The sequence below is a fragment of the Portunus trituberculatus genome, chromosome 34, assembly GCF_017591435.1.
Source record: "Portunus trituberculatus isolate SZX2019 chromosome 34, ASM1759143v1, whole genome shotgun sequence".
In the NCBI taxonomy this organism is placed as follows: Eukaryota; Metazoa; Arthropoda; class Malacostraca; order Decapoda; family Portunidae; genus Portunus; species Portunus trituberculatus.
The window spans coordinates 1661445-1682540 of NC_059288.1; the positions used below are offsets into that span (position 1 = coordinate 1661445).

Here is a 21096-nt window from a genome sequence, read left to right on the forward strand (position 1 = left end):
TGCTGTCATCAAGGCCTGAAAAGAGGAAAAGGCATCCAACGCAAAAGCCTAGTCCTTTTCGGTCTGCCTCACTGTCTCTGACGAAGGGGTGGCAAAGGGAGGAGGAAAGGAGGGTGGAGAACGCGCTGACAGCTAAACTCCCACCCGGGTGTCCAGAGAACCCCCTAACTGGAAGTAGAGGAGTCTTGGGCTTAGCTGACGGTCTGGGAACAGGAGCACTTTGGGCCTGTGCCGCTGACTGATCCCACCAGTCCCTGGCCACCATAAGGAACTGGTCTGCCTGGCCCGCCGTCCATGACACGTCCATCGAGCGCCGCATCAACTCCTCACCCTCGGAGGAAAGGGAAGGAGGAGACAGGCCTGCAAACAAAGAGAGGACTGAGAGGGAGCACGAGAGCTCGTCCACGGTCGGTAACGGCAAGGTAGGAGTAGGCTGGGACTCTTGAAAGAGAGGACGGAAATGCCAGGATGGAAGAGGAGAGTGGCATGACGTCCCCCAGCACACCTCCTGACCAGGCACTGGAACTGCCTCCCCCTGGGTGGCCCCATCTCGGCTGAGTAAGATGGCCAACCCGGCGACCTGTGACACCTGCCAATCTGGAGGCACAGGAGCCCACGACTCCGGAAGAACCTCCGGCTCCAATTCCTCCTCCGAAGGGGAGGTGTCCGAGACAGGGGACGAATCCCCCCGTACGGCTGAGATGCCGGACTAGAGAGGGGAAGTGGTGTAGCAGGGTGAGGGTCCGCCACCAGAGGAGAAGCCGAGGACTGGGCATACGGCAGAGGAGCAGTAGAGGAGAGATGGTCCAAAATCCCCGAGAGGCAGAGGCTCAGAGGGGGGGGGGCAGGGGAAGCCGAAGGCAGCACCACTGGAGACGGATCCCCGGGCATGGGATCGTGAAGTACTGAAGATGGCCCCGGTACCGGCTCCTTCACGACCGACGAGGGGGGGGTAGGAGCGGCCAGCAGAGGACGGGGTAGACGGGACCGCTGTCCGAGAGCCTCGGCCCATGAAAGCCAGGCAAGGCTTCGTCCTTCCAGACCGCATGCTTCCCCTTCCTCTTGGCCAAACGCTGCACTGCCTCCCATGATCGGCGCAGCGAAGTGTACTGGAGGCAAAGCTTATCAACCTTGCCCACAGATTGGAGGAATTTCACACTCTCGGCACTTCTCACACTTGTCAATGTCAAACAAGAAGTCTTTGGAAACACAAGGATGATGGGGCACACACAAGTCATGGCCATCGCATGAAAATTCGTATGCGCACCCTTTTCCATTAGAGGAAAACTCGCACTTGGTAGGTATGAGGAACTGAAAAGATATCACATGTAAAACACTACCTTATCGCCCCCAACACGGGCTTAGGAGACGCACAACACTCGGCGACGCAAAAGACCGCAAAGTACGTCAAAACGCCATAAAAGTGGCTTAAAAACACTGCACACGCACAGGTAGCTGAACAGCAGAGGCCATGAGCAAACACTTTGCCCCACAGCGAATGAAAGGGCCACTAACACACTCGAGAACACCTGCCAGCTCCCCCACCATATGGTCACTAAACACTCATATTAAAAGCACCACACTGCACTAAAACACACGAAAAGGGCATAAATCCAAGATTCTTGCCAAATAGCAAGAGGAATAGCTGAAGAGAAACACCCAGACAAAACACCGGCTCTAAGAGCCGGCGATTCAGGCGTTATCGAGTGTAGGTCCGGCTACCACGAGCGCTGAAACATGGAATGGTGTCTTCTTATCAGGAGAGGGACCTCCCAGAGATAGAAAACAGGATGTAGGGAGGTCGGGAATGGGGGTTGGTTCCTATTGGTAGGGGTGACTGCGCTATTGTGATTGTGGGTAGGGGTTACTGCGCTATTGTGCTGATTCTATTTTGAGGATAGTGTTTCCTATGTGCGTGGGGCCTCATTTTTAATGAGATGTTTCAACGATACCCTGAGGCGTAGTACTACACAGATAGTACATTATGCACTCAGTTAGTACAGCTAAACCTGCACTGGAGCTGATTGTACCTCAAAATAACAAGTAAAATATATATATATATATATATATATATATATATATATATATATATATATATATATATATATATATATATATATATATATTTAGGTGCACCTATCTAACATTTTGTAATGAAACTACTTTTTTGGGGGAGGAAGATCTTTTTTCTATTTTCTTAATCACCCCAAACATGTAAAACATTGATTTGCAATGAAAATGGTTGCTAGATTCATTCAAAGCGCATAAAAATTATCAAAATAAAAATTCTCACTCGTGACAATAATACAAAATAAATAAATAAATAAACCAAACTTGGTTATACCTAACTTAACTAAGCCTAATCTAACCCATCTTAACAAATTGACAGGAAATTAACTAAACATTACCTAGCATTGATGACAAATTTGGTAAGAAAATGAATTAAACCTAATGTAACCAAACTAAACATAACTAAATCTACCTTAACAATGAACTAAATCTAATCAAACCAATTATATACTTCCCTAATCTAAACTAACTTAACTAAACCTAACCTGACTTACCTTAATGATAAATTTGGTAAAACTAATGTCTTAGGAGCTAACAATTTCCAGTGGTAAAGATATGTACCACTGTATTATAATGTGAGCAAGTAGTTTGCTGAGAACTTTTTCTTTATGTCATGAGATGTAATAGCACCGTAATCTAACCCCCTAAAATGAATAGTATATGTGCAATATGGAATGAATGAAACAAACTGTCTAATATGAAAAATATTAATGTTGCAAAACTTACCTATTGTAGTTGGAGTGTGGGGCAGGCAGAGGTCGAAGATATAGTGTCAGAAGCCACTTTTTACTGGGGTAACCACTGTCCCCTCAAGGTGGCATCCAGCTGTCACCGTCTCCCTCTCACACACCTGCTAAAGTTCACTTTCCCTAAGAATCCTTGTATGTCAGCCCCATATATCTTGGCTGCACGCTCTAACTGATACCTCTTATCAGTTCTGTGTCACTTACGTAGTTCAGCCAACACGTCTCTACGATCACGAAAACTTTTCAGGTGGCGTTGTCGCTGTCCCACTGCCTCCGCCATGTTGACTCTTATGATTCGACATAGCGATGCTATTCTTGCTCCCACCCAAACATAACGGGACCGCGAGTTTATGATGAGCTTACATGAGACATAAGACTTATGTTTCACATAAGTCATGGTGTCTGCCATCTTGTGGACTTATGATTCCCTTACATGGAATCATAGTTTTATAAATACGGCCCCAGGTTCCAACACCTGCTGGATGTTGCTTCTCCTGGGAGGTGTTTTCACATGTTCTGTCGGTATGGCTTCACGGCAGCGAGTGTGACATCTGGGGAGTGCATGTATTGTTCAGGATTCGAGTGGGGCTCATAGTGTCCTGTCTCCATGTCTCCATTTATCTAATTTTTCTTCAAAATTATGCATATTATGTGCTGTAACAACTTAATCACTCAATGCATTCCAATTTTCCATTGTTCTATGTGGAAAACTGTATTTTCCAGTGTCCTTCACACACTGCCTCATCCTAATCTTCTTTACATGTCCTTTGTCCTTCTAGCTTCTTCTGTTACCAGCACCAGGTCTTCCTTGTCTATCTTTTCAATGCTATTTACTATTTTATACATTGTTATTAGATTTCCTTGTTCTCTTCTATCTTGTAAGGTTAGCAATCCCATTTTCTTCACACTTTCTTCATGTTAGGTCCTTTAGTTCTGGCACCATCTTTGTAGCTATCTTCTGCCATTCTAATCTTCGTATATCTTTTTTAGAGCTCAGTGACGACACCACTGTTGCATATTCCAGCTTAGGATGTATCATGCTTGTGATAATTTTTCATCATATCTTTGTCCGTGAATTGAAATAGCACTATTATATTAGTCAACTTTTTATATGCTAAAACAAATCTTAATGTGTTTTTTGGAGTTCAGATTTTCCTGTATAATCACTCCCAGATCTTTTTCCTCTTTAGTCTTCATTATTTGCTCCTCTCCCATCCAATAGTTCCATACCGGTGTCTCTCTCTCTCTCTCTCTCTCTCTCTCTCTCTCTCTCTCTCTCTCTCTCTCTCTCTCTCCTAGTTCCAATGCGTGATATTTCTTGGCCTTGGACTGCAATTTCCACTTCTTACTCCACATGTAGATTTTGTTTATATCTTCCTGCAACAGTGAACAATCCTCTCAGGTTTTGATTACTCTTAACAGCTTTGCATCATCAGCAAACATATTAATATAACTGTTTACCCCATTGTGAATGTCGTTTACATATATCTGGAACATAATGGGGGCTAACACTGACCCTTGTGGCACTCTAATTGTTGTTTTACCCCAAGATGAGTATGTATCTCTGATCACAGTTCTCATCTCCCTGTTCTTCAAATAATCCCTTATCCAGTCTAACAAAGTTCCTCGCAATCCTCTTATGCTCTCTAGTTTCCAAAGAAGTCTGCTGTGAAGGACTTTATCAAAAGCCTTTTTTTGTCCAGATATACTGTGTCCACCCATTCATCTCTGCTTTTCAGTCCTTCCACTATTGAGTAGAAACTTAATAAGTTTGACACATGACCTTCTTGTCCAAATTGTCTGATATAACTTGTTCTTCTTCCAGATGTTTAACCCATATTTGTTTGATAACTATTTCACATAATTTCCCCACAACACGTGTAAGTGACACCGGTCTGTAATTTAATGACTCAGTTGCCTTTCATCCTTTAAATATTGGTATTACGCTGGCTCTCTTCCATGCGTGTATGCGTGTGTGTGTATTTTTACAAGCATTTTGTTATTAAGTTATTCTTTTATTTCAGTGTGATAAATTTTAATCTATTGACTAAAATTAATATGCATTCTTTTCATACTGATATATTATTTATTTTCCTAAATAAAATTGAGTTTGTCATTTGTAGCAGTGGAGGGGGGCAGGGATATGCAACAGTAGAAGATAATAAAGGGTACAATTGATGAAAATGTTTGGACAACTCTGTGCTAGTGTATGCTGGGAAAATATAGCACTGGACTATTAAAGATAAGAGTGGTGAGAGGGGATCAGAGCAATAAGGAGGATATCTAATTACAGGAAGAAAGTAGTAGTCTCTGTTATGGTCATCTTAGAAGAATTTTTTAGGAACAGACGTCAATCATTTCTTTTCTTTTTATGTAAGAGGTGCACTACTATTTTTATTTTTTTATGTAAAAAGATGCACTGATGGGTAGACATCATTTATGCTTATATATTTAAGTTAGCCTGTATACTGTCACTTATGTTTTCTCACAAGTATGTGTAGGCTTACTGGCTTTTTCCAGTTTCCTGTAAATTTGTTTGTCCTAAAATTTTGCTTGTTGCCTCCTTCATCCTGAAAAGCCAGGCAGTCAAAATTTTAGAGGAGTAAAATAATTCTGCTTCATTCCATTTTATTCCTCAGGAATTTCAACTTGACTTGCTGATACCAAACATGTTCCCACAATCTCTCAGGTAGTGGTGGTGAGTGTGGTGACGGCTGAGAGCTGTGAGTGTGTTGTGGATGGTGGCCAGCTCCTGGATGGTGTTGACCCAGCCTGGCTGGAAACAGTGATCCCCAAACAACCTCCAATGGTGGTGATGGTGGTACGGGGACGATACAATGGACAGGTGAGTGTTAGTGATAATTTTGCCATGTGTGGCCAGGATGCTGAATTCATTTTTACCAAAGAAAAATAAGTTGAAGCCAAGATGTGGAATGGAAACAAAGTTTAATGAACACAATACTGAATGACTATGAAGCCAAACAATTATGATTATATAATCACAGTTGAACCTTGCGTTACAAGCATCTCGAGTTAACAAGTTATCTGAGGTACATGCCATTGCCCAGTCAATATTTTGCTTTGACTTACAAGCCAAGATTCGAGTTATAAGCTAGCTCTTGGTACACTGTCATTTTTTGACACAACAAATGCTCCGCATGCTGCGTCTGATGTATTTAGTTTATGCTTTTTTGTTTTTGTTTTTTCACCATGGAAGCATTTCACATAATGTGCTAGTGTTTTGTGCCTTTTGTGGAGTTATTTAGCCAAATTTACTTTGTCTGAACATGGGTCTTAAGGAAGTGGCACTATGTAATGACACGTGCCTGTCTTACTTCCGAAACGTTCTGAAAAGGAAGTTGAAACAAATCTACTTGGAGAACTATTTTGTGAAACACTGTGGGTACATTCCATGGGACATTATTCCCCCCTGCATCCTCCTGCTCATCATTTGCTTGGGACAGTCAGTCACCTGTTACACTGGAGCATTACTAAAATTAATGGCTGGCAGGCTGCTCTTTCATATTAAAAAAATTTGTTGATGAACCTGTACTAGATGCTGTAGACATTATTCATAGAAGAAATGAAGTTTTAAGTAGGCAAGAGGAAAAGATGAGAACCCTTTGAATGGTTTGTTTTACAACCCTCTTCAGGAGGTAAGCGTATCACCCTCCCACTTCTGGAAACTTCTAGAGCTCATTTTAGTAGAATGTACCCCATGTGGATGAAAACAAGAAAGCATGGCATAAATCAATGAAGAAAGCTAAGTTAAGCTCGAAAGTCTTAATAGTCAAACTTTTCAATACTCAAATGCAAAAGTTAAATTTATTACTTGAAAAATACCTAATTGTCAAATATCCATACACTTGGTTGTAAACAAAGGCTCCCTTACTTCTCCCTCCCCCCTCCTCCAGTTGTGCTGTTGCAGTCATCAGAATAACATTCTCATGTGTTCTGTTTGTAGTTTGTCATTTATAAACTTACATTAACAGCAAAGACTTATTAGTGGTAAAAAATATCTGGTAATCTAAGGACCACACATGTGGTTGTAAACAAAGCTCTCCTCTCTCCCTCCCTGCAGCTGCTATTGTCCCCTTTTTTTTCTTTTAATTTTTGTTTTTATTGATTTTTTTTTTGTAGGATAGAGGGCCAGCCAAGGGCAAAAAAGAAAAACAATAGAAAAAAAAAAAAAAGGCTCTCTACAAGAAAGAAAAGCTTCAGCCAAAATTAGGGAGCAAATGCCTTGCCCTCCGAAAAGAAGACAAGTTGTAGGAAGCCGGAAATACAGAGGCAGGAAGGAAGTTCCAAAGTTTACCAGTGAAAGGTATGAATGGTTGAGAGAACTGGTTAACTCTTGCATTTGAGAGTTGGATAAAATAGGGATGAGAGGAAGAAGAATGTCTTGTGTATTGAGGCTGCAGGAGGGGAGACATGCAGTTAGCAAGTTCAGTAGAACAGTTAACATGAAAATAGCAATAAAAGATAGAAAGAGATGCAACATTTTAGCAGTGAGAAAGAGGCGGAAGGCAGTCAGTCAGAGGAGGGGAGTTGATGAAATGAAAAGCTTTTGATTCCACCCTATCTAATAAAACTGTGTGACTGGAACATCCCAAAACATGCGAAGAGTACTTCATACAGGGGCGGATAAGGCCCTTTTACAGAGTTAACAGTGAGGAATGGAGGGGTGAGAAAAAGTGGTGGAGACACCTCAGAACACCTAAATTCATTGAAATTGTTTTTAGCAAGAGATGAGATGTGAAGTTTCCAGTTTAGATTATGAGTATACGGCAGACTGAGGATATTCAGTGTGGAAGAGGGAGACAGTTGAGTGTCATTGAAGAAAAGGGGATAGTTGTCTGGAAGGTTGTGTTGAGTTGATAGCTGGAGGAATTGAGTTTTGAGGCATTGGAAACTACTAGATTTTCTCTGTCTCAATTGTAAATCTTAGAAAGATCAGAAGTCAGGCATTTTGTGGCATCCCTGCATGATCTGTTGACTTCCTGAAGGGTTGGTTGTTTCTAAAAGGACGTGGAAAGATGTAGGGTGGTATCATCAGTGTAGGAGTGGATAGGGCAAGTAGTTTGGTTAAGAAAGAAGGTCAGTAATGAATAATAGAAAGAGAGTGGGTGACAGGACAGAACCCTTAGGAACACCACTATTAATAGATATAGAAGAAGAACAGTGGCTGTCTACCACAGCAACAATAGAATGGTTGGAAAGAATACTTGAAATAAAGTTGCAGAGTGAAGGATAGAAACCGTAGGAGGGCAGTTTTGAAATCAAAGCTTTATGGCAGACTCTATCAAAAGCTTTTGATATGTCTAATGCAACAGCAAAAGTTTCACTGAAATCTCTAAAAGAGGATGACCAAGACTCAGTAGGGAAAGCCAGAAAATTACCAGTAGAGCGACCTTGACGGAAGCCATACTGGCGATTAGATAGAAGATTGCGAAGTGACAAATGTTTAAGAATCTTCCTATTCAGGATAGATTCAGAAACTTTAGACAATCAAGAGATTAAAGCTATAGGGCAGTAGTTTGAAGAATTAGAATGGTCACCTTTTTTAGGAGCAGGCTGAATGTAGGCAACCTTCCAGCAAGAAGGAAAGGTAGAAGTCGATAGGTAAAGTTGAAAGAGTTTAGCCAGACAAGGTGCAAGCATAGAAGCACAGTTTTTGAGAACAATAGGAGGGACCCCATCAGGTCCATAAGCCTTCCAAGGGTTTAGGACAGCGAGGGCATGGAAAACATCATTACGAAGAATTTTAATTGTAGACATGAAATAGTCAGAGGGAGGAGGAGAGGGAGGGATAAGCCCAGAATCATCCAAGGTGGAGTTGTGAGCAAAGATTTGAGAGAAGAGTTCAGGTTTAGAGACAGAAGAGATGACAGTGGTGTCATCAGGATGAAATAAACGAGAGAAAAATGAAAAAGTTAAGTTATTGGATATGTTTTTGGCCAGATGCCAGAAGTCTTGAGGGGAGTTTGTGTTTGAAAGATTTTGACATTTTCTATTTATGAAGGAGTGTTTGGCAAGTTGAAGAACAGACTTGGCATGATTTTGAGCAGAGATATAAAGTACGTGAGATTCAGGAGATGGAAGGCTCAAGTACCTTTTGTGGGCAACCTCTCTATCATATATAGCAAGAACAGGTTGTGTTAAACTTAGGTTTATAAGCATTAGGTTGAGATAGAGAATGGGGAATGTACACCTCCATGCCAGACATTATCATCTCTGTTATGCATTCAACACACAGAGATGAGTCTCTGACACGGAAACAGTAATCATTCCAGAGAAAATCAGCATAATACTTACCCCCAACTGTCAGAGTCAAAATGCCAGAGGCACCTCCACTTTGGGAGATCCTGAGAAGGGATTGAAGAAATAGGATAAGATACAGAAATGAGATTGTGATCGGAAGTGCCCAATGAAAATGAAAGAGTGACAGCATAAGCAGAAGGATTAGAAGTGAGAAAGAGATCAAGAATGTTGGGCGTGTCTCCAAGACGGTCAGGAATATGAGTAGGGTGTTGCACCAGTTGCTCTAGGTCATGGAAGATAGCAAAGTTGAAGGCTAGTTCACCAGGATTGTCAGTGAAGGGAGAAGAAAGCCAAAGCTGGTGGTGAACATTGAAATCTCCAAGAATGGAAATCTCTGTGAAAGGGTAGAGGGACAGAATGTGTTTCACTTTGGATGTTAAATAGTCGAAGAATTTACTATAGTCAGAAGAGTTAGGGGAGACATAGACAGCATAGATGAATTTAGTTAGAGAGTGACTGTTGAGTCGAAGCCAGATGGTGGAAAACTCGGAAGATTCGAGAGCGTGGGCACAAGAGCAAGTTAAGTCGTTCCACACATAGACGCAACATCCAGTTTTGGAACGAAAATGAGAAAAGAGAAAGTAGGAGGGAACAGAGAAGGGGCTACTGTCAGTAGCCTCAGACAGCTGTGTTTTGGTGAGGAAAAGATGAGGTTTAATAGAGGATAGGTGGTGTTTCACAGATTGAAAATTAGATCTTAGACCATGAATGTTGCAGAAGTTAATGTAGAAAAAGTTGAGGGAGGTGTCAAGACGTTTGTGGTCGTCATCTAGAGAGGAGTCTGACCTGGGGAAATATGTGGCTTCATTTCCAAAATATTAATTATTAATTTTTTTAAATGTGTATTTGATCATATGGTTATAAAGCTAAAATGGTGTTTACCCTCAATATACCCATATTGAATTGAATATGTGTGCCGCCGAATCCCTGGACTACTGATCTATGACTGATAAGTTAATTCTTCACCAGACTGCAGTTAGTGAACACGTGCGCCTTTCACTCACCTAACACACCCGTCGTTGCTTCCCTATCCCCTCTGTCTCACCACTGTATTGTGATTTTCACAAGCCAGAAATTATCATGGCTCCACCCAGAAATTCCAAGAAACAAAAGATCAATTTAGAAATGAAGGAGAATGTTAAGTTATTGAAAAGGCATGAAATGAAACAAACTCATCCCATCTCCACCTACACTTACTCCCCACTGGGAACATTGTTTGTTATAAATAAACCTCTTACAAGATTCTTCGCAATGATAAACACTGGAACTTGCTGCCTTCTTCTATATACGACTTGACTTCTTTTAAGAGGGAGGTTTCAAGATAATTGTCACAGACTTTTGGCTAACTCTATTACTCTTTAAGGGAACTGGCAATCAAATAGGTCCTATTTTTTTTTTATATTTTGTTGCTCTTGGCCAGCTTTCCCTCTTTCTTAAAAAATGTCATGATTGCACTACTGCTATCTTATTTATTTCTAAACCTGAATCCTTAGCTCAATTCTATGCTAAAAATTCTATCTTGCATGATGCAGGACTTGTTCCTTCCTCCCTTTACTCAGACTTCTTTTTATATAGTATTAAAAATCTTCACAATGATGTATCCAGGCCCTAGTGGCCTAAACCCTCGGAAGGGTTATTGACCTGACGGGATTCCTTATATTGTTCTCCAAAACTGTGCCATGTTATCACGCTTAGTTTTAAACTCTATCAACTCTGTCTGTCAACATCCACCATTTCCTTTTGCTGGAAGTTTGCCAACATTCAACTAGTTCCCTAAAAAGTGTGACTTTTAATCTCTCAAACTCCTATTGCTTTTATTTCTTGCCTATCTAAAGTTTTTTATGTATATCTTCAACAGGAAGATTTTTATACATCTATCACTTCACAACCTTCTATATGATCACCATTATGGCTTCCGACTAGGCCACTCAACCATTGATCTTCTGCTTTTCCTTATTGAGTCTTCGTCATCTTATGTTAGAAATTTTGATGAAACCTCTATTGTTGCAATAGACATATCTAAAGCAATAGAGCCTGGCACAAAGCTTTGATCTCCAAACTATCCTCCTATAACTTCTATCCATTCTGCAACTTTTTCTTAAGTTTTCTTTCTGACTGTTGTTTGTTATTATACATAATACTACAATTCATAATTATTCATTATTGCTTAAACCCACATTCTCACAGAAAACTTACACCATGTCTAACACCTTAAGAAAAAGAAACAGAAGAAATACTTGGTGTCCTTTCTTGTTTTCTTTCATAAGACACCCAGCCTGTTTTCTACTCCCAGGTACCACCCATCAGGCTAATTCCCTCATTTGCCTCTTTGCTGTCACAGGGCTTACTTGTTGTCTTCAGCTCAGTGCTTGCACCGGTTACTTGTTGTTTTTTCCTTTTCAGCAGCAGTTGGGTTTGTCTGTCTTCTACAGGGAGATTGTAAATGTGTTATCATGCCACATAAGTGTGTGAAGTGTTCTCGCTCCCTCCCGTCACTTACAGTGGACCCTCATGGGGAGTGTCTGTCATGTAGGGAGGTGTTTTGTAGCCTTGCTTCCCATTGTGATTGCTGTAAGGCCTTATCCCACGACCAGTTTCCACTTCTTTTGGAAGGTATTAAAGACCATACCAAGAGGAGGAAGGCTTCTCCTTCCGGTAAGCGTAAGTCTTCTCCTAAGTCACGGCAGCTGCAGAAACGCATGTGTAAGATGGAGATGTTAAACCAGCTTTTCCTCTTCCTCTCTTCTTCCCTTCTCTGGTTTTCAGACTCCAGCATCACAGGTAGACAATTCCCAGCTGGGAAAGAGCAGTGCTATGCAGAAGCCAGGGCGGGCCAGACCAGCTGGTGCTGCTGGTCCTGAGGTCAAGATGGTACCAGCATCTGCCACAGACCCAACATCAACAACAGATGGCTTTCATGCCTTAGTTCTGGGGACAGATAAGGCAGTGGTACTTTTCACACTGTTTATGTCGGTGAGGTTGACAACAGTCATCCGGCCCCCATGCTCGGTGGCCTCCCCACTACTCATGATAGGTAAGTTGGCATCTGCCATACAGCTCTCATGCCTGGCACGGCCAGACTCCTATCTGGGATATTGATAGTGGCATCTGTTATACAGCTCCCATGCCTGGTAGCCAGCCTCTTATCCCCTCCCGTGGTTTTATCCACAGTACAGGTAAGGAAATGCCCGGTGCTCTTGGTACCTTTGGCAGTGTTTACGGTGATGGCGTTGGTGACAGTCATTCGATTCTCATGCCCAGCAGCTGCCTCACTATTCAGGATACGGAAGTTGGCGTTTGCCACACAGCTCCAATGCCTGGCAGCGAGACTCCTTTCCAGGATGTTAAGGCTGGCGTCTGCCATACGGCTCCCATGCCTGACGGCCAGCCTCTTATTCCCTCCTGTTGTTTTATCCGCGGTACAGGTAAGGAAATGCCCAGTGCTCCTGGTACCTTTGGCAGTGTTAACGGTGGTTGGGTTGGTGACAGTCATTCGGCTCTCATGCCTGGCGGCTGCCCCACTACCCAGGATACGGAGGTTGGCGTCTGCCATGCAGCTCCAATGCCTGGTGGCCAGACTCCTTTCCAGGATGTTGAGGCTGGCGTCTGCAATACGGCTCCCATGCCTGAAGGCCAACTTATCATTCCTTCATGTGGATTAGGCACAGGTAAGACTATTTCACTTTCTTCGGTGGTGGAGTTTGGACACAGCCATGCTGCTAAAGTACCTGGTGGCCTTCTCCCTACCTAGAATATGAGTGCTCATGTCAGCTACAAGGCTCCCATGCCAAACGACCAGACTCATGTCCCTTGTGTAGGGGTAGGTGTGTGCCCCTCGGCTCCCATGCCTGGCGGCCATCCTCTTCCTTGCAGTGGTTTGGACCATGTGGACCCTAGTAAGTCTGTGCCGGGCAGCCTTTCACTTATTCTGAAGGCTTCTATTGAGGTGTGCCAACCAACTCCTGTGCCTGGTGGCAGTGGGGTGGGCCAAGGTCTTTCTACTCCGATGTCAGTTGGCCATCCCCTTTCTGCAGCCAGGACCTGTGAGATTGATGAGGAGGAAGTGCCTCCCAATCAAGGTGTTTCCCAGTTTTTGCATCTCATAGGCAAAGTGAGGGCCTATCTTCATCTATCTTCTCCTGAGGCTCCTTCCTTGTCCCAGCTTACATGTGTAGAAAGGGTACAGGGCTCAGTTTTGCCCCGCCAGCCCTAACTTACTCTCCCATGGTCGCTTATGGCTCAAGCTGTCCGTGAGAAAGCCCAATGCAGATCCCTGAAGAAGTCTAAGTCTTGCTCAGCCAATTTTCAGTTTTGTAGGGACTGGTATGGCTGGGTCATGTCTTTTTATCTGCCTGAGGGATCCTCTCTGGCTCCTCTGGATAATGAGGAGTTGAGTGGTCTATGGCTGGTGGGCAACCCAGCAGTCTCAGTCTCCTCCTGTCTGTTACATAAATGGAGAAAGTGTGTGGCTCCATGGCTGACATTGCCTCTTGGACAGACCAGGTTTTGGCTACATGGGCTGGTGCTGCTTCTAGCATGGAGCAGGGTGTTTTGGAATTTTTGTTGGCATTGGCCAAGGCTAATAAGAACATTCTTCGTCCTGCTGAGGAGCTACGTTGTAGACTCTTTATGTTACGGAGACAAGCTGTAGTGGATTCATTGCCTTGTACCTTTTCTGACGGAGAAGCTCCAGCTTCTTACTTCTCCCTTTTCTAACGTCCTATTTGACCCAGCGGTGGTGGCCAGGGTGCAGGACACTGAGCACTTGGCTTCTCAGCAACATGCACTCTCCTCTGTGGTATGAGGGTTGGCCTATTCTTTTCAAGGTTCAGCCTCTGCACCACGTGGGAACAAGATAAAAGGGCAGACAAGGAGGGGTGTGTTTCTTAGTGTATCTTTGTCGGCTCCTGTCCCCAGGCCCTTCACTACAGGGGTATCCTTTCGGGCCAGGGATTCTCACAGTGGAGGATCCCATGGTCAGGGCAGATCTTGCTAGGGAAGTAGTTTGCTCTCTTGTGCGTGTGGACACTTACCTGCAGCAACACTGGAGAGAGTGGATGGAGGTTGGGGAAAGAGAGTGGGTAGTGAAGACTCTGTGTTATGGGTTTGTTCTCCCCTTTTTGCATCCCCCTCCTATGTCTGCCATACCCATAGAGTTTGTGAGTTATGCAGAGGCGTCAGATTGTCATGTGTCCTTGGACTTAGTGGTGCAGGATGTGTTGGGCAAAGGGGCTATAGAGCTTATGGTGGGCAAACTAGAAGGCTTTTATGCCCATATGTTCCTCGTACCCAAGGTAACAGGGAGTTGGAGACTTTTGTTCGACCTCTCAGTTTTGAACAAGTTTTTAGTGGTCAGCCCCTTCCAGATGGAGAGTCCATGAACGTGAGGGATTGGATGGTGTCTCTGGATCTGAGGGATGCATATTTCCAAGTTCCAATCCACCCTCATTCTTGCAAGTACCTGCTGTTAATTTGGCAAGGCAAGGTTTTTCAGTTCAGAGTTCTTTGTTTTTGCCTCGCCACCACCCCACAGCTCTTTACCAAGGTGATGGCACTAGTGTCTTCATGGGCTCATCAACATGATATCTCCCTGTGCCATTACCTGGATGATTGGCTGGTCACAGGGCCCACTCTTCAGGAGTGCATAGGTGCCATCCAGGCTGTTTTGCGGCTGTGTATTCAGGTGGGTATTCTGATCAATCTGCCCAAATTAGACCTGGTACCCACCCAAAGGAAGCAATGCCTGGGCATGGTGCTGGATTCAGTGAGGGCTCTGGTTTTTCCGTCGCCAGATAAGGTCAGTTGGTTTCTGTCGGTTGTACAGAGTTTTCTAGAGGACAGAGCCCCTATGGTGTCTCTATGGAGGTCACTCCTGGGTCATCTGGCTTCCCTGGAGAGGCTGGTCCTGGGTGGCCTGGTATGCTCTCAGTCCCTTCAGTGGTGCCTGAAGAAACACTGGAGGGCAGCGCCGGACCCACCCTGGTGGCGGGTTCATCCTTCTCAGCTGTGTCTGGCAGACCTCTCTTGGTGAATGGATCTTTTCAGGAGAGCTCCCTTTATGATGGCTCCTCTGGAACAGTCTCTGTTTTCCGATGCATTGTGGGTGCTCATCTGATGGACTCTCATCTCGGGGGTGTGGTCTTCACAGGAGCAGAGGTTTCACATCAACTGCCTGGCTGTTTCTCTGGGCTCTGCAGTCCTTTCAGCAGCAATTGTTGGGCACAGTGGTGTCTCTCATGTCAGGCAATTCGACAGTGATGGCCTATTTACAGAACTTGGGCAGCACTCGGTCCAAGTCTCAGTCAGGTCTGGCGTGGGACATTTTCTATTGATGCGAGGACAACTCAGTTTCTTTTCGCCCCAGGTGGCGGACGTCCTCAGTCACAAGTGTGTGGGGTCAGAGTGGACCCTACATCCAGTAGTGTACTGGCATGTCTTCCAGGTGTGGGGTGCACCCACCACAGGTGGATCTGTTTGCAACTGCCTTAAATCACCAGTTACCTCTGTATGTGTTTTCCTTGCCAGATCCGAGAGCTTGGAAAGAGGATGCACTTGCCTTTCCATGGGAGGGCTTGGATCTGTACGCCTTTCCTCCCTTCTCTTTGATTCATCAGGTCCTGGTTCAGATCAGAGGGTCTGCTTGTGTTCGCATGACTCTGATTGCCCCGTGGTGGCATCAGGCAGACTGGTTTCCTCTGCTTCTGAGTCTGCTAGTGGACCATCTTCAAGTGTTGCCTCCATGGGCCTCTCTATTCTGCCAGCCTCATCGCCATCTCTTTCACAAGTCTCCAGGGGTACTTCACCATCATGCTTGGAGACTCTCCAGCATCTCTTCCGAAATAGAGAATTTTTGCGGAGGGCTGCTAGATTTATGACCTTTCCAGTCAGACAATCCTCTGCTAGAGTTTATCTGGCAAAGTGGTCTGTCTTCTGTGGTTGGTGTGAGTCGAGGGGTTGTCATCCTCTCTCGGCCTCTGTAATAGACTTAGCATATTTTGTTTTATTTTTCTTTGAGACACAAAACACTTGTCCTTGCTGTACATTAGGGGCTATCATTCAGCTTTGGCCCCCATTTTCCAGCAGGCTGGCTAGGTTATCTCACAGGATTTGGATCTGTCAGCTCTGTTTCAGGGATTTGGCAAATTGGTTCCTGCCCGTTCACCATGCATTCCTGCGTGGAATTTTTCTTTAGTTTTATATTCTTTAATGAAGTTCCTTATGAGCCTCTTTGTTTGGCTTCATTGAGGGACGTTGTACTAAAGTCTTCTTTTCTTTTGGCTTTAGCATCTGCTGGTCGAGTTAGCGAATTGCATGGTCTTTCAGCAGAAATTCGTCACTTTAAGGATTGGTCTTCTATGACTTTTCTCTGGCCCTCGATTTCCTAGTGAAGACTCAACTTCCAGGTGATAAATCTCAGTCTGCCATCGCCATTCCTACTCTTATGGAGTATGTTGGCGACTCGGAAAGGGACTGGCTTTTATGCCCAGTCAGAGCCATCAGGGAGTACCCTCGTAGGATCAGAAATTATTGTCCTAGATGTTCCCACCTTTTTGTGACTTCCTGATTGGCGTGTGGTGTACCCTCATACTATTTCTCACTGGATATGTCAGGATATCCAGCATGCACATGTTGATGCATCTGAGGAGGACATGCACTTGGTTTGGGTGAAGGCACATGAAGTTAGAGCAGTGGTAACGAGTGCCTTGTTCAGGAAGATTCAGAGTATTCCTGCCATTCTTCGGGCAGGAACCTGGATGAGTATGTCCACTTTTGCTTCTTTTTATCTCAGGGATATTACTCATCAGTACTTGGATATCTTTAGGGATATTGCTCATCAGTACTTGGATACCTTTTCTCTGGTCCCTGTTGTGTTGGCTCTCAGGGTAATTCAATAATGTTTCTTTTGGGTTCCTTATACATACTGTTCTATGTATAGTCTTCTGTGGGGTTCTGGGTCATTGGACCTTTCTCGTGAGAAGATTTGTGATGCTCCTCTCACTCCTCTGGTTTTGTCCCTCTGTCATGGGATATGGGTGCTGCACCCACCTCAGGATATGGCCTCTGCCTTGTAAGCTTTGGGTTTATAAGGATGTGTGGATGTGTGTCTTGGGGAGTGAAAGTTGTTCTTAGGAGTGAGGTCATCTTCCCTCCTATACTTGGGATTCAGTTCTTAAGCAATACTTAATAATTATGGGTAGTGGTACGTGTAATAACAAATAGGATTTTTAATGTAAAATTCATTTTTATCTACATACTTACCCATAATTATTAATTATAATTGAGTTTCCCCTCCTCCCTCCCCTCTATGACCTTTTAGGATAGAGGCAAATGAGGGAATTGGCCTGATGGGTGGCACCTGGGAATAGAAAACAGGCTGGGTGTCTTCTCAAAGAAAACGAGAAAGGGCGCCTCAAGCATTTGTTTAATTTTTATTTCTCGAGCTGTTACACATGGTGTAAGTTTGCTGTGAGAATGAGGATTTAAGCAATAATTAATAATTATGGGTAAGTATATAGATAAAAATGGATTTTACATTAAGAAATCCTATATTGCTGTTGTGGTAGATAGTCATCGTTCTTCAGCTAAATTTGTTAACAGGGGTGTTCCTTAGAATTCTATCCTGTCATCCACTCTTTTCCTAATATCCATTAATCTATTACAGGCAAATCCCGCTTAACGAACGGGTTATGTTCCTAAAAATCCGTTCGTTAAGCGAATTTTCATTAAGCGAACCAATTATAACAAGTTTGATCCCCGACTTGAATTTCCATTAAGAGCAAACAAAGCGAGAGTGCATCATAGTACAGTGAAAGGTTTAATGAAAGTAAAGATTATGAAGTTAAATATTTAGGCAGTTTAATTTAAGTCATTATAATGTACACTAATGTATGTATGTATGTAACTTTATAATGTTGATGGTCTTAAATTTATGAAGGAGGAGAGTAGAGCGAGAAAGACGTTAGCTGGCAACCTGTGGAATGTAAACAAAGGGTGCATCATTGTACCGCATACAAAACTTATGTACCACATTTCCACAAGGCTTTCCATTTTATCCATTGCAGAGTCATGAGTTCAGGTGGTTCTTTTAGCATGCAAGGAAAATATGGTCCCACCAGCCTTCTTAATAGAGTCTGCTGACTTGAAAATACTAGAGACAGTAGATGGAGTCAAGCCATGGTGGCGAGCAATGCTATTAGTTTTCTTGCCTCTCTCGTGTCTGTGAATAATATCCAGCTTCACTTCAAGAGTAAGAGACTTCCTAGTCTTCGTAGCAACGCTAGGCGACATTGCAGGGCATTTTGGTGGCATGTTGAGCGAGGGAAGACTAGCTGCTGCTGACGTTGTTATTGTTTAGAACTAGGGTGAGTGAGTGGTGTGCATGTTGTCCATGAGAGGCGCTGCTGTATTCAAAAAGCCTGTCGGCTTGCATGATATGGCGGGGCTTTCAAACTTGAAAAAAATTACCTGGATAGAATTACATTAAAGCGAGTTTCATGTTCGTTAAACGAGCAGGTGGTAGTAAAAGGAAACATTCATTGTAGCGAAATTTTGTTGTGTGAACCTTCGTTATGCGGGGGTTGCCTGTATTTATCAATTATCTTCTAAACCAAACTTGTTTCTCTCTCTCTCTCTCTCTCTCTCTCTCTCTCTCTCTCTCTCTCTCTCTCTCTCTCTCTCTCTCTCTCTCTCTCTCTCTCTCTCTCTCTCTCTCTCTCTCTCTCTCTCTCTCCTTTTGACTGTTACCAAAGTTACATCATAAAGGTTCGAGTGCTGATGCTGTTCTGATACGTGAAGTGAAGGATTGCAGGTCTCTGAAGCTGAAAGCTTGATGTGACTACATGCAACTGATCAATAACATGTTACTTAGGTTGAGTCATCCTGTTTGGGTTAGTGTAAAGTTTTAATACTTGCTTAACAAGCTTATCAGCATTAATACTGGATTATTTGAAACATCATGCTTAAACCTCATCTTCCTTATCTCTTTTACCTATTTTGAATTTTCTTCTCTATCTATTGCACCTCTAGTTTTTTTTTTTTTCCAACTTGCATTGTTCATCCACATTCATTCATATGTATAGGGGTTCCACTCATTATTAATTTAGACAGGCTGGAATCAAAAGTCTTTTTGTCATATCAACTCCTTTCCTCTAACTGATTGTCTTGAGCCTCCTTCTCACCATTGCAGTGTTGCATCTCTTCCTATATTTTACTATTATTTTCATGTCTATTTCTCTTCTGATCTTGCTAACTGCATGCCTCCCTTCATCATGTGGCATCACTGCACAATACTTTCTTCGTTCTCTCACCCCTATTCTGTCCATCTCTTTAATGCAAGAGTTAATCAGTATTCTCAATCATTCATACCTTTCTCTAGTAACCTCAGGAACTTCTTCCCCACTTTTGCATTTTCACCCTCCTATGACTTGAATTAATTTAAGAGGAAGATTTCAAGTCATTTATCCCATATACATTTGGCTTTTTTTATTCTGTTTAGGGACAGGCATATAAGTAGTCCTTTTTAATCACAGTTTTTGTGGTCCTTGGCCAGTTCCCCTCCTACATAATAAAAATCAAGTATAGATAGATTCAGGACTCACTACACGAATATCTAGATGCATTTTTTTCTTTATGCTACAGAAGGGACGCATCTTACAGCTACACAAGGATCAGGAGAAAGCATCCATTCAGCTCCTTGAAGATGAGACCACCATCCTCAAACTGCATTATGATGACATCTGTGAATATGCGGTCAGATAATGAACCAATGATGCCTGAGGAAACACCTGCCAAAATCTCAAGTAAAGGTCTAACAGTGACCTGATGAGAATGATCTGACAAAGGGTAATGTTAGGTCATCTTCCACCAAGCACATGTATCCTTGTACAAAGATATGTTTTCTTTTGTATGGCCTTATTGAGAGAGAGAGAGAGAGAGAGAGAGAGAGAGAGAGAGAGAGAGACAGAGAGAGTTATGATGCTTAGATTATAAATGTGCAAATAAAAAATAGACTACTACTAAGACTTTTCTCTTACAATTTAAGAACGTGTCTTCCTCCTTCTCTCCTCTGTTTTCCAAAATTAAAGTCAAAATTTATATATGAATTTTATCTGGGTATTTCATCTTGACTACATTGAACAGGCTTTATTGCAGGTGTGGACAAACTACTGCATGTGTCCCACCAAAGGAATTCATGCAGCTTAACAAATATTTTTGAATTTGAAAGAGAAAGTTAATAAACAATGCCAAATAATATTATGAGCATCTCATTTTCTTTTTGCAGGTGTGCATATGCATGGGAGGGTAGCTTTTTCTGTAAAAGACTTTTATTATGTATTTCAAATACAGTAATACTCTGCTTAACGAACGTTTGTCTAACGAATTTCCGGTTTAACGTACTATATAAAGTTAGACCAAAAAGTCCTCATAACATACATCCACATCCGTATTAGTGAATTTTTGGGGTTTTAATTTGCCGGGTGAGGGACCAAACGCGGCAGCTTCGCTGTGATTGGCTGGCTCCCCACCTCTGTCTCTAGAGCTCCTGGTGCCGGATCCAAGAAGCTGGTTGTTATCTATGTTGGTACAGACAACTTCCATAGCAACCTCCTCCTCACAAACCAACCTTCGTAAAATAGCATCCACAAAAATTCGTTGCTGTTGGTGGGTGGAGGTTGGTAGCCCACCTAAAAGTGCTCATTGGCTGCCAGGAACTGGATCCAAGAAACTTTAACAACGTCAGAGCAACCTCCTGCCGCGAAATAACATCCATGAACGCTTGGAGGGATGGTAACGAGGTTGTTCTGAGGTTGCTGGGAAAATCACCTCTCAAGATGGTGTTACTGTCTTATAATATAAGACAGTGGCACTGAGCGATAGTGAATTACTATACTGCGGTATTTCATTAGTAATTCACTATTACTCAGTGCCATGGAGTCGAGGTTATCCTCATGGCATGAGC

At 43.1% G+C, this 21096-nt stretch overlaps 1 protein-coding gene across 5 annotated transcripts in view; it reads left to right on the top strand.

Annotated features, from left to right (window-relative positions):
• LOC123512840 (G-patch domain and KOW motifs-containing protein-like) overlaps positions 1–20390 on the top strand; it is a 57225-nt gene extending 36835 nt beyond the window's left edge. The window contains exons 8-10 of one of the 5 annotated variants that reach the window (XR_006677205.1): positions 5506–5661; positions 18887–19024; positions 19776–19906. Coding sequence is in view for 3 of the 5 variants with exons in the window: in XM_045269450.1 (XP_045125385.1) it covers positions 5506–5661; positions 11904–12171; positions 19776–19834 (483 nt within the window). In the remaining 2 variants the exon portion in view is untranslated. Of the gene's footprint in view, positions 1–5505; positions 5662–6956; positions 7011–11903; positions 12172–18886; positions 19025–19775 lie in introns of those variants that run through there. The other 4 variants (XR_006677206.1, XM_045269450.1, XM_045269452.1 and 1 more) reach the window with 4 other exon arrangements.
• The last annotated feature ends 706 nt before the right edge of the window (positions 20391–21096 follow it).